The sequence below is a fragment of the Ovis canadensis genome, chromosome 5 (genome assembly GCF_042477335.2).
Source record: "Ovis canadensis isolate MfBH-ARS-UI-01 breed Bighorn chromosome 5, ARS-UI_OviCan_v2, whole genome shotgun sequence".
NCBI classification, from domain to species: domain Eukaryota; kingdom Metazoa; phylum Chordata; class Mammalia; order Artiodactyla; family Bovidae; genus Ovis; species Ovis canadensis.
The window spans coordinates 47097917-47112726 of NC_091249.1; the positions used below are offsets into that span (position 1 = coordinate 47097917).

General features: G+C 36.1%; 1 protein-coding gene across 1 annotated transcript in view; it reads right to left on the minus strand.

Annotated features, from left to right (window-relative positions):
* HSD17B4 (hydroxysteroid 17-beta dehydrogenase 4) overlaps window positions 1-14810 on the minus strand; it is a 107845-nt gene that overhangs the window by 51397 nt on the left and 41638 nt on the right. Inside the window, exons 9-12 of the mRNA XM_069591700.1 lie at window positions 12206-12297; window positions 9479-9503; window positions 7857-7985; window positions 1236-1339 (exon numbers count right to left, since the gene is read on the minus strand). Coding sequence (XP_069447801.1) covers window positions 1236-1339; window positions 7857-7985; window positions 9479-9503; window positions 12206-12297 — 350 coding nt within the window. The remainder of the gene's footprint in view (window positions 1-1235; window positions 1340-7856; window positions 7986-9478; window positions 9504-12205; window positions 12298-14810) is intronic.

Sequence of the window (14810 nt, forward strand, 5' to 3'; positions counted from 1 at the left end):
AGAGTTGGACACGACTAAGCGACTGAACTGAAATGACTGACTGACTTTTTTATTGCCTGCTTCTTGCTAACAGATAGGATATCTCATTCAACCTTCCTGTCTCTGACAATGAAAAACCCTATTAATTCAGTGATTGTTAGCTACTCAAAATTATAAAAAATAATTTTATTTTAAAGGGGAATAGTGAACAGCTCTGTAAACTCTATTATATAAAAGTCAGTATAAACAGTAGAGCAAAACACTGCTTAGTGCTTATTATAAATTAGACTCCTTCATAATGGGTGGATTTAAAATTAGATTTTTACCTTAAGTTGTTACCCAGGACTGTTCTTTATCTAACTGGATATTGTATTTTTCTACTTAGTGATGACCTGCCTAGCTAATTTGTGAAGCATATTAGGTTATAAAAGAATGATGTCCAATTTTTGATCACTTTCATTCTAAGCAGGAGTCAACAAACAACAGCCAAGACTTAAGAATGATTTTTTACATCTTTTAAGAGTGGTCTAAGAAAAGAAAAATAAGATTATGTGTCAGAAACCGTGTATGGTCCATCTAGCCTAAAATATTTACTATCTGGCCTTTAACCAAAAAGTGGGCCAACAGAGTAAAGTCATATTTATAAACTGATCATATTCTCAGAGTTAAAATTAGATTGTTTATTTTATCACTATGTCTGCCATGAGTCACAGAATACCACAATTGAATGTGTCAAATTATTTATTTCTTATTTATGCACTACGATTAAAAAAAAAAAGGAGATGCACCAGAGATAGTTTATCAGTAAACTTCCCAAGAGCTATAACCAGACTTCTATTAGACTTTCTGACACAGTGGGGACTTTTTACTTGCAGCCATGTTGACATATTTCCAAAATACAATCTGTCAATGCTTTCTCTTAAAAGACATGACTCTAAAGAAGCACTAAATATCCTTTTCTAAAAAGTTAGAAAGTGATGAAAGTATGATTATCAAAATGCTCCAAAATAACAAAAGACACACTGAAGAAGAGTAAGTAAAAGTTATATTTAATATTTTAACCTTAATTCCATTCAAATTTCATACATATTTAGTACATGTTTTATAAAGTTTTATGGTCACTTATATTTCCTATTTAACAATAAATTAATAGCTTGGAAAACCACTTTTTGCATGAAAGAAAAGAGAAAGAAAAAAGGAAAGAAAAGAAGAAATCTTTAGAGAAGGCACAGTTTTAGGTTTTCTCCTCCACTTACAAATTCAGATGCGGCTGCTGATGTTGCACGACTGGTAGGATTTGCTGAAACTTCTCCACCTGAATTTATTTTATTTAGAGCTTCAACTATACTGCCAATGGACTCTAAAAAAACAAAAAGGATAATAAATAATAATAATAATGCTTTTATCCATCAATGGATGAATGGGTAACAATGTCATATATATATATATATATATATAATGGAATATTACTCAGCCATAAAAAGAACTGAAATAATGTTAAATAAAGACATGGGTGGACCCAGAAATTGTCATACTGAGTGAAGTAAGTCAGAAAGAGAAAGACAAATACCTGTGATATCACTTATATGTAGAATCTAAAAAAAAAATGATACAAATGAACTTACTTATTAAACAGAGTTACAGGTGTATAAAACAAACCAGTGGTTACCAAGGGAGAAGAGGAGAGGGGAAGGGATAAACTGGGAAATTGTAATTGATGTATATACACGACTACACATAAAACACGTATCTAATAAGTACCTAATGTATAGCACAGGGAATTCTACTCAGTACTCCATAATGACTAAATGGGAAACGAATCCAAAAAAGAGTGGATACATGTATAACCGATTCACTTTGCTGTACAACAGAAACTAACACAACACTATAAATCAACTATACTCCAATAAAAATTAATTTTTAAAAATCACTCCAAGGTCGATGAACCTAGAGCCTGTTATACAGAGTGAAGTCAGTCAGAAAGAGAAAAGTAAATATCATATGTGATGTGCTACGTTGCTTCAATTATGTCTGACTCTTTGCGACCCTATGAACTGTAGCCCATCAGGCTTTTCAATCCATGGGATTCTCCAAGCAAGAGTACTGAAGAGGTTTGCCATGGCCTCCTCCAGGGGATATTCCCAACTCAGGGATCAAAACCACGTCTCTTACATCTCCTGCACTGGCAGACAGGTTCTTTACCGCTAGTGCCACCTGGGAAGCCCAAATATCATATATTAATGCATATATATGGAATCTAGGAAAACAGTACTGATGAACCAATTTGCAGGACAGAATAGAGATGTAGACATAGAAAATAGACTTGTGGACACAGCAGGGGAAGGGCAGGTGACGAAATGAGACAGTAGCATCGACATATATACACCGCTGCTGCTAAGTCGCTTCAGTCGTGTCAGACTCTGTGCGACCCCAGAGATGGCAGCCCATCAGAATCTGCTGTCCCCGGGATTCTCCAGGCAAGAACGATGGAGTGGGTTGCCATTTCCTTCTCCAACCCATGAAAGTGAAAAGTGAAAGTGAAGTCGCTCACTTGTGTCTGACTCTTTGCAATCCCATGGACTGAAGCCTACCAGGCTCCTCCGCCCATGGGATTTTCCAGGCAAGAGTACTGGAGTGGGTTGCCATTGCTTTCTCCGACATATACACTGCTGCTGCTGCTGCTGCTGCTAAGTCGCGCCAGTCATGTCCGACTCTGTGCGACCCCATAGACAGAAGCCCAAGTAGCCATGTGTAAAACAGATAGTTAGTGGGAAGCTTCTATATAGCACAAGGAACTCAGCTTGCTTCTCTGTGATGACAGGGAGGGATGGGGTCCAGGGGAGAGGGAAGGTGGAAGAGAGGCTCAAGAGGGAGGGGATATATGTATACTTAGAGCTGATTCATGTTGTTGTATAGCAGAAACCAGTACAACATTATAAAGCAATTGTCCTCCAATTAAAAATAAATTTAAAAATACCACTCCCACTAAGGTATGGGAAAAATATTTGCATATGTGAAACATCTAGCCAATTATTGCACACCACCATTTAAATAGTGGTATACCAAAAAAAAAAAAAGTGACATACATAACAAACTTCCAGATTTTTCTTATATAGAACTTTATTTCATTTGTACTGAAAAGAATTTTCAGTCATGAAATTCAAGTCCCTCAACTGTAGGATAACTAAAGATGCACAAACTGAATTTTCTCTTTAGGATACTGGAATTTAAATAAGACAGAGTGCTTTGGTGAACCTATTACATAAAGATCACAAAAGCATCACCTTTCAAGAGTCATAAAGAGCTAATGTTCCCCTGGTGAAATCCAAATAAATGTTTTCTACAAAAAAAAAAAAAGCTTTTGTTACAGATGTGACTAAGAAAAACTACTATGCTTTAGACAATCACGCCTGTAATATCCAGCAAACCTACTACAGAAACTTCACTTGCATTCATGAACTGACTATATGATGTCAGGCTATTATTACAGGAAAAAAATGTGAAAGACTGAGCAGACAAGATAACTGGGTGTTTCCATACTCTCTTCAGGTTATGATTCTAAGGAGGCTCAGAGTTTTGCAAAGTCTCTTGAGCAATTTTACAATTCTGTAAAGTGGGACCCTTGTCCGCAGGCATACAATTCCAAGCTGGTGGAGGAAAAACTAATTTCCCTTCTTTCCCCACCATCACCCCTCCTCCAGGATGCAACCATGTCAAGATTACCCCCCAGGTCTCTATACAGGTAATCTCAGAAAATATTACTGAAAATTCTTCCACAGAAAACCACCCATTATGACCAGTGACTCCAGAGAGAGATCAGAAGCTGCTAGGCCAAGATCTAAAAGGTTAACTAAAGAGACTCAAGGAGCATCCACACGTGCACTAAGATTCCAAGCGCTCTGGGACCTTCCCAACAAACCTTAGAAACATGGGCCTCCTCCTAAACTCAGACAAAAATGGTACCTAGACTGCAGAGATGACCAAGGGTTTCTGCCATTCCTGGTGAAGCTAGTGGAGAAGTTTCTTGCCTACTAATGTTTCTCTTACCACCCCATTTAGGTTGCTGCCTAGAGAGGAGGCCAGGAAGCGTCACGGCTTCCCTGGTGGCACAGTAGTAAAGAACCCGCCTGCCAAGGCAGGAGATGCAGGTATGGTCCCTGAGTCAGGAAGATCCCCTGGAGAAGGAAATGGCAACACACTTCAGTATTCTTGCCTGGGAAATCCCATGGACTGAGGAGCTTCTCCTGGAGCCGGACACAACTCCACGACTAAACAACAACCTTGGTACAGACTGACAGTACTAAACTCACAAACAGACCACCTGAATTAACTCTTGGCTCAAACACTGAGAAAGTGAGGCCCACTTATTCAACTTTTCTGAAATTTAGTTCCATCATCCGTAAAATGAGAACACTGATATGGGTGCTTGGAAAGTCTCGATTTTACAAACAATGTAAGGTTTTTTTCACTGTACTTCAAATACTAGGGGTATCTTTTCATTTATAAGTATATAATTCATTAGTTAGCTTTTTCTTTATATTAGTCTAATACTTTTTAAAATTAATTTATCTATTTTAATTGGAGGCTAATTACTTTACAATACCATAGTGGTTTTTGCCATACATTGACATAAATCAGCCACAGGTGAACATGTGTCCCCCATCCCAAACCCCCCTCTCACCTCCCTCCCCATCCCATCCCTCTGGGTTGTCCCAGTGCACCGGCTTTGAGTGCCCTGTTTCATGCATCAAACTTAGACTGGTCATCTATTTCACACATGGTAATATACTGTTTCATTGCTATTCTGTCAAATCATCCCACCCTCGCCTTCTCCCACAGAGTCCAAAAGTCTGTTCTTTATATCTTTGTCTCTTTTGTTGTCTCACATATAGAGTTGTCATTACCATCTTCCTAAACTCCATATATATGTGTTAATATACTGTATTGGTATTTTTCTTTCTGACTGACTTCACTCTGTATAAGAAGATCCAGTTTCATCTACCTCATTAGAACTGATTCAAATGTGTTCTTTTTAATAGCTGAATAATACTCCATTGTGTATATGTACCACAGCTTTCTTATCCATTCATCTGCTGATGGACATCTAGGTTGCTTCCATGTCCTGGCTATTATACACAGTGCTGCAGTGAACATTGGGGTACACGTGTCTCTTTCAATTCTGGTCTCCTCAGTGTGAATGCCCAGCAGTGGGATTGCTGGGTCATAAGGCAGTTCTATTTCCAGTTTTTTAAGGAATCTCCACACTGTTCTCCATAGTGGCTGTACTAGTTTGCATTCCCACCAATACTGTAAGAGGGTTCCCTTTTCTCCACAACCTCTCCAGCATTTATTGCTTGTAGACTTTTGGATCACAGCCATTCTGACTGGCGTGAGATGGTACCTCATTGTGGTTTTGATTTGCATTTCTCTGATAATGAGTGATGTTGAGCATTTTTTCATGCGTTTGTTAGCCATCTGTATGTCTTCTTTGGAGAAATGTCTGTTTAGTTATTTGGCCCATTTTTGATTGGGTTGTTTATTTTTCTGGTATTGAGCTGCAGGAGTTGTTTGTATATTTTTGAGATTAACTATAAAACTCATAGAGGAAAACATAGGCAAAACACTCTCTGACATAAGTCACAGCAAGATCCTCTATGACCCACCTCCCAGAGTAATGGAAATAAAGGCAAAAATAAACAAATGGGACCTAATTAAACTTAAAAAACATTTGACAATGAAGAAAACTATAAGCAAGGTGAAAAGACAGCCTTCAGAGTGGGAGAAAATAATAGCAAACAAAGCAACTGACAAAGAATTAGTCTAATATTTTTAAGGCAATAAAGTGGAATTCTGACATCAGAGAAAAGTTTTTAAGGTATTTCTTCCTTTTTTCCTTTTCCTCATTTTCATTGATAGGTGATTGCTATTCATAGACTAAATTTACCTCAAATACTAAAAAAAAGAATACAGAAAATGATACTGCTAATGATATAACAATCATACTCTGATTGAGAAAAGCATAATGAAAATTTCAGCAAGTGTACCAGCAGACAGGGAAGAATCATTAGGATAAAAAGAAAAATAACAGGCTAGTCATTTTTCAGATATATTCTTCTGTTGAATATTAAATATAATGCTGGGGGAAAAATAATTTTCCTGTAAAGAATTCCAATTCATGATCTTTCCTAGATAGGCCCTTTAAACTTCATATACTATATACATACATGATTTATACTAGCAAAAACAATATAATTTTTATTGGTCATTTCCTGTGGCATACCATAGACGATTCAGTAACTCAAGATAACAAGCATTTACTAAACGCTTTCTATGAGTTCAGCACTACCCTAGCACCAAATACAAAAGAAGGACACACAAGATATAGTCTCTGCCTCCAAAGGAACTCTCCAGTTAAGAAACCACCTACTTATGAAAAAAAAAAAAAAACCAGTGGAAAGCAGTTGTGATTAGATGCTCAAGCGGAACAGCTCAACTAAGAGAGAGATCCATGAAAGCCAGAATATCTGGGAAGATTTTGTTGAACATCTAGGGCTTCAGTTTTTCTGAAGAAGCACTGAGATTAGCAGAGGTAATAAAAGGAGTAAGGAACATCTTAGAAAGGCAGAGAAACAGTAACAAGGACAAAGTGCTAAAAGAAAGCAAAATCTATTCACTAGATAGAAAAGCCCTAAGCCTAAACAAACTAGACTTAAACTTTTGAGGAAATTAAAAAAAAAATCAAGTCAGATAAGGAGCATGTGATTAGATATGGCAAGACTGAAATCAACCATCAGATGCGGAACAGATGCATCGAGCACAAATGGGTAAACACTTTCTACCATCCCTCAATCACACATGTACTGAAAAACTAGGATCATAAGAAAACTGGAAAAACTAGACTTCCCTAGTGGCACAGCTGATAAGAATCTGCCAGCTAATACAGGTGACACAGGTTTGATGCTTGATCCAGGAAGATTCCACATACAAAGGGGCAACTAAGCTCGCATGCCACTACTACTGAAGCCCTTGTGCTCTAGGGTCCACAAGCCACAACTACTGAGCCTGTGTGCTGCAACTACTGAACCCCACCTGCTCTAGAACCTGTGTTCTGAAACAAAAGAAGCCACTACAATGAGAAGCCCCGGCACTGCAACAAAGAGTAGCCAGTCCCTACTCTCTGCAGCTAGAGAAAGCCCATGCAAAAGCAATGAAGATCCAGCACAATTATAAATAAATAAAAGTCCACTATACACATCTGTGTCTTTTTTGCTGTCTTGCATACAGGGTCATCAGGGAGAGGGAGAAGGAGAGGGTGGGATGATTTGGGAGAATGGCATTGAAACATGTATACTATCATGTAAGAATCGAATCGCCAGTCTATGTCCAATGCAGGATACAGCACGCTTGGGGCTGGTACATGGGGATGACACAGAGGGATGTTATGGGGAGGGAGGTGGGAGGGGGGTTCATGTTTGGGAACGCATGTACACCTGTGGTGGATTCATGTCAATGTATGGCAAAACCAATACAGTATTGTAAAGTAAAATAAAGTAAAAATTAAAAATTAAAAAAACAAAACAAAACAAAAAATAAATAAATAAAAAGACCACTGGATGCTCATATTTTTAAAATAAATAAAAATAAAGAGAGGCTTGAAAAAAAGGTAACAGGACAAAAAAAAAAAAAAGAAAATTGATAAACTGAGAGTGGGAGCAACATACACATCTGAAGCTGGAGAGTTCTAGTTACTGGAGCAGAAAATGTACTATGGGTGATTCGAGCACCTAAGTTAGCACAGTTAAGAAGATAGTTCCATAAGGGAAGAGAATGCTTTATTGCCTCTGATTCCCCAGGCAGGACTGAACTCACTTCTTTACCTTTAATACTCTGAGGCTTGGTGGCATTATCGAAATCACAGATCTTCGTCCAGTTAGCCTTCACTGCCTCAGGAGTCATTGGCTGAGTCCTCTGTCTCACAAGGGCTCCAAGGCTTCGCTCCCATCGTACTGGTTATAGAAACAAAACTGAGATGCTGAACACATAGACAGAAAGCAGAATTCATGAGTCCGATGAATTTTTTTTTTTTTTACTTCAAGAAAGATGGAATTTGGAAAGAAGATTCTAACTTCTAAAGACTTTTACTACAAGCCTTAAATGGCATTTTATTCTTAAAATAACAAACCCACTAAGACAGCATTAAATTTCTTTTTTTTAATATTTAAAGCTAAAGCAAAAAACCTCTTTTTCTTCTGACTATGCCAGATACTACTAAAGGTAGGATGAATTACTGAATCAGAAAAGTTAAATTATATATAATCACACAAAAAGACTGACTTCATCACCACAGATCACTTAGATACTACACTTCAAGGTAACAGAACAGAATAGAGCATTGCTGGATAGCAAACTCAAATGATAACAGGTCAGAGACTCCATATAATCAAATTAATGTATCAGACAGCCCCAAATAATTCTCTTTTCCTCCTTTTGCTCTTCCTCTCTATCCAGGGGAAGTCAACTTGATTGTCCAGATTCACAAAAATCATCATTGCTGCATAAGTTCTAAGATTTTTAACATTGTTTCTTTTTTAAAAGGCCTCAGAAATAAATAATCACTAGTAACCTTATTTAAACATAATGGTCAGATTTTGATGATGACTAAATTGAAGATTTGTCTTGGGGAATGACAGAAGCCTCTAGAGATTTCCTACTGATAAAGTTCCACATATGGCTTTTATTGCAATACCTAACCTTTCTTTCTTTAAGATATCACAAGATACTTAAAAATGTTTGAATAATATAAGTTATTTCATAACTGGATAGATCATTAATAATACTCTACTGTAACCATGTCATCCACTAATGGCAGACTATTAAATAATTCAATTAATTCCAATACCAACATCCAACTGAAAACTTGAATTGGGATACTGGGATGTTCACAACTTTTTTTTAAATGCCATAAAGTAATTATCCAGTTTGGAGCTCACAGCATTTAAAAACTGGGGGAAGAAAGGATTGAAGCCTGATGAATTTACTACTGGGCTGAAGAAGAATAGCTCCAAGGAAGGAAAGAGTCAATGAGAGAAGTAGAGAACCTGCCAGCTGAGCCATCTAGGACCCAGCTTCTCCCATCTTTTCAAAAAATGCTCTCCCTCCCACTCACTCCTCTGCTGAACAATCATGTGGGGTGTGTCAGAGACATGGAAAGACAAACATCAATACAGAAACTGTGCTGTCTGAAGAAACAGCCAGCTCTGAAGAAGACATACTGAATAAGGACTGCCAACAGGAAAAAAAACTGAAAAGATCCCTGAAAATGGTACAGGCATGCAGGACAACTTCCTTCATTTAGAAGACGGGTTTGCTATAACAATGTTTGAGTTTGATTATGCGTGCACTAGATCCAATGGTTAGACACTTGACAGCTCTAACTGGATACACAGGTTTAAAAATATGGAAATAATGTACAGCAAACCAAAAATCAAAAGACACTTACATTTTCCAATCCATCCTGCTCCAACCTACAAAAAGAGGGGGACAAAGTTATACCATCTAATGTGGAACTACTAATAGAATTTTCAAACTTAAAAAAAAAAACAGACAGCTATTTAAGAGTTTCAGAATGCCAGATGACAATGGATGAAAAAACATGCTAAATCTACTAAAAAAGCTAAATCTACTGAACCTACAGATCTACTAAAGCCCACTGGCCCACATGACTGCACTATTTATGCTATCAAAGTAGAAAACTTAAGCAGCAGCTACAGTAGAAACATAGGTAGTAAGCATGACTCTGCAAGGTATGATACCAGTTCTATTGACTAGCTGTGCGATCCTGGTCAAACTATTTGACTTCCCTCTACCCAAGATTCCACTTGTGTAAAATCAGGATAATAATACACTCTCCATGAGGTAACCATGAAGGCTAAACAACATAAATACCAAATGTGCCCAGGGCATCACTTGAAATACATGTCCCTCTACAAAGACTTAATGAATAAAAATAAAGAAATAAAAAGTTAACAAAAAACAAAAGCAGCATTTGACTTATGAACTACATAGTCATTTTAATGAAACACCTTTATATATAGATAAGGCAAATGACCAAATACATTAATCACCATGCAGAAAGATGATATTTTTTTCCAAAAGTCATTCAAGGAAATCCTCAGAAGAAAACGTCTGACGGAAGAAAACCTTTTTGTGCTATCCTCAAACACCACAACTACAGTGTTCCAATGCATATAAAAGAAGATATTATCACCAAACAACACACTTCTCAGTGGCTCTAGGTTTAAGAGTGTGCCTTTTAATCACCCTTTCCTTTATACATATTAATAGGCCAATCAGCCTTGATGCTGTCGGTGGCATGGCACTGATAAGAGGCAATGGGGAGTGAAGCCACAAGCTGCAAACTCATCTCAGGTGCTAAGAAACAATACCTCCAATTAACCCAAAACATCTCTGCCATTCTAGATATGTATCAAAACTTTGCAAACAAAGTGGCAACTTACATTCCAGGTTTAAGTCAGGATATTACACACCTCTCTTACGTATTTTGTACTCAATTTTGCATACCCAGTGTCCCTTGCTAAAAATGTCCACGATGTAGTAAAATAAAGCAATAACACAAAAAACTTCACTCAGCATTATCCTAATTATCTGTGTATGGATGAGTGTGTGTGTAAAATGCATATCTAAAAAAAGAGACTACCCATGTAAAATGCACATCTAATAAAAGACTGGGAGAGAATATACATAAAAATATGAATAGGAATAATCTCTGGATAGTGGTAATGTGGATGATTTTATTTTCTTCTACATATTCCCCTGCATATTTGAAGTTTTCTAAAAAAAAAGCATATGTTATTTTTGTTCACAGAATTACTAACAAATATAAACATAAAAGACAAATAGATTTTTAAAACTCCCTTAATAAGATGATAAGACACGCAGGACAAATTTAGAGCTCCACATGGCTTCATATTATTAAATCTTATCTTCTATAAACCTAGGTCATAAAGTTCTTTCCACCTTTAATTTTCACAATTCACAATCAATTGTGACTGTGATTAAGACAGTGGAGGTATCTACCTCTGCTTAGACCTGTATAGACTGCTTTTCACTTACTAAACAGCTTTTTATTCAAATAAATCAGACTAATATATCATTAATTTCAAACTGAGCCAGGTTATTTTGCTACCAAGAAATAGTTTTGGAGTCATGTATTTGCACATACAATAGGTTTATTATTATATTACCACAGAGAATCAAACAAAGGAGGATGATCTAAAACATAACAGCTCATGCTACACAAGAAAAAAAGATCAAACTCAAATGAGGACTCAGAAATACAGGGACTTTTATGGCAGGCCTGTGGCTGGTCAGGGAACTAAGATCCTATATGCTGCAGGCACAGACAAAGAGTGTGTGTGTGTCTGTGTGTGTCTGTGTGTATCTGTGTGTGTCTGTGTGTGTGTGTCTGTGTGTGCGTGTGTGTGTATCTCACTGGATGGTGTGATTATGTGTGATTTTTATTTTTATAACATTTATAAAGCGTTGCAACAGGGAAAAACAGAAAAGTTTCTTTTTAAAGGCAATACAACTAAATAATTTATGTTTACTGATCTATCATAACCAGACTGAATTCTTGCTATACTGATATAATAGTTAAAATTAAAGGGTGACTGCTATGTATACTAAGAGTTTAAAAATATGATTTCCAGTTCTCATAGCAAAACCCCAAGAAAACTGAACTCAGGGAGATTAATCTGTACATTACTCCAGAGACTCAGCAATTACCAGAGCAAGAAATCAAAATACAACCTGGCTGACTTTAAACCATCAGTTCTACCCTTTCACTTTATTACTCAATATCTCAATATCAAAATTATTCAATATCTCATTATTAAAAAAATAAGATTTTCTGTATGACTAAATGCACCATACCAATCACAATCTTTCATCTGACAATAACATCAGAAAAAAATAACTAGGGAAAAACAGAATTTACAAGTTGTTGTTACTTTCTCAAAAAAGGATATCAGTCATATTTGTTCCTTAATTATAACATAGACATAATATTTAAAAAACACCTAAGTGATATCAACTGATATAGACTTTTACAGGCATAAACAATTGAAAAATATGAATTGTTGAATCTTTTTTTTATATTTTATTATACAAATACTGCTTTGGGAAAAAGTAGAAAGGTGCAGAATACCTCAAACAAGCCACCATTTTCTTCACAACTCTCATGGCAAAGCCAAAGGACCAGGGGTGCCACGTAATCCGGCTTTAGGGCTTCCAGAAGATCTGAAATATATAGCAAAAAAATCCTTACAAACAAGAATATATACATATTCCATCAATTACTTTACTTTCTAAAAATTCCTTACTTATAGATTCAGAGACATTTTAAATAAGAAAAAAAATCAAATATACAAAATGAATTAGTATTAACATCCAAGGCTTTTAGAAGAATCTTTTCATCCCAATGGAGACTTTCAGGTTTTTAACACAGAAAGCATCAGACATACCCTTCCAAGGTCAGTAACATTCTGTTTAGTAGACAAGTTAAAGCTGTCTCAGCGAAGACTGGTGAGCAAGGGCATACACAGCATAAGGAACTTAGATACCAGCTATTCACAAAACTATTTTGCTCTCCCAGGAGCTAGAAAACTATAAAAGAGCCCTGACAAGTGTATTGACAGTAAGATAATGATGTAAAATGGACCATGCAGCCATGACTGATGAGTCACAAAGGGTAGGAAATATCTTCCTGTTGCATACCTTCTGTGAGCAACTTAACAGGCAGAAAGGTGCTACACAAAGAGCATGAACACCTGTATTTTACTGCCGGCCCTGCCACATAGGCAACTTAGGGCACTGAGAACATCACTTAACTCTCAAGGGCATGTGTCTGCATCTGTAAGATGGTAGTCAAAATGCTTTACCTGCCCATTCTACCAAGTTGTTCCAAGGTTCAAAAGAGATGTAATTTGTTAACACAGCTTATAAACTTTAAAGAATCAAATAAATGTAAATTTTAATTGTGAAATGACAAAATACAGTTTTACATTTTGAAGTGACAAAGATGACATTTACAGTCCCTGTAAATGAAAGAGCAGCTCTAAAAACCTTTTACTTTATGGTATTCCTGACCCCAGAAACTGTGAGATACTATATAGTTTTAATCCACAAAATTTGAAGTAATGTATTACAAAGCAGTAAATAACTAATACAACTTGGGAACTTCATGGGTATTCATCCTAAGATTATATCTCATTTCATGTAACAAACATGTAAGCTACATATATGACTTTCCATTGATCAAATATATTTCAAAGGGGAAAATGAAATTACAGATGTTTCCACACATTACTCAGAACATCTGGTTCTTTAACAAATAATTCCTTTGATAGCCTGTAAGTGAATATTTCAGAAGAAGAGAAGAAAAACACTGAGGCAAAATAAATTTTTGGCTTTCTCTAAACTATAAAAAAGTAATAATATCAAAATTTAAAATAAGAAAAAGTTAGAATCTAAAGCGTATTTTTAAAATGACCTACGTGTGTGGATTTATCTCTGGGCTTTCTATTTTGTTCCACTGATCTATATTTCTGTCTTTGTGCCAGTATCATACTGTCTTGATGACTGTGGCTCTGTAGTAGAGCCTGAAGTCAGGCAGGTTGATTCCTCCAGTTCCATTCTTCTTTCTCAAGATTGCTTTGGCTATTCAAGGCTTTTTGTATTTCCATACAAATTGTGAAATTATTTGTTCTAGCTCTGTGAAAAATACCGCTGGTAGCTTGATAGGGATTGCATTGAATCTATAGATTGCTTTGGGTAGTATACTCATTTTCACTATATTGATTCTTCAGATCCATGAACATGGTATATTTCTCCATCTATTAGTGTCCTCTTTGATTTCTTTCACCAGTGTTTTATAGTTTTCTATATATAAGTCTTTAGTTTCTTTAGGTAGCAATATTCCTAAGTATTTTATTCTTTTCATTGCAATGGTGAATGGAATTGTTTTCTTTTTCTATTTTCTTATTATTAGTGTATAGGAATGCAAGGGATTTCTGTGTGTTGATTTTATATCCTGTAACTTTACTATATTCATTGATTAGCTCTAGTAATTTTCTGGTGCAGTCTTTAGGGTTTTCTATGTAGAGGATCATGTCATCTGCAAACAGTGAGAGTTTTACTTCTTCTTTTCCAATTTGGATTCCTTTTATTTCTTTTTCTACTCTGACTGCCGTGGCCAAAACTTCCCTTATCTTCAACAAAGGAGGCAAGAATATATAATGGATTAAAGACAATCTCTTTAACAAGTGGTGCTGAGAAAACTGGTCAACCACTTGCAAAAGAATAAAACTAGAACACTTTCTAACACCATACACAAAAATAAACTCAAAATGGATTAAAGATCTAAATGTAAGACCAGAAACTATAAAACTCCTAAAGGAGAACATAGGCAAAACACTCTCCAACATAAATCACAGCAGGATCCTCTATGACCCACCTCCCAGAATAATGGAAATAAAGCAAAAATAAACAAATGGGACCTAATTAAAATTAAAAGCTTCTGTACAACAAAGGAAACTATAAGCAAGGTGAAAAGACAACCTTCGGAATGGGAGAAAATAATAGCAAATGAAGCAACTGACAAACAACTAATCTCAAAAATATACAAGCAATTTCTGCAGCTCAATTCCAGAAAAATAAATGACTCAATCAAAATTGGGTCAAAGAACTAAATAGACATTTCTCCAAAGAAGACATACAGATGGCTAACAAACACATGAAAAGATGCTCAACAT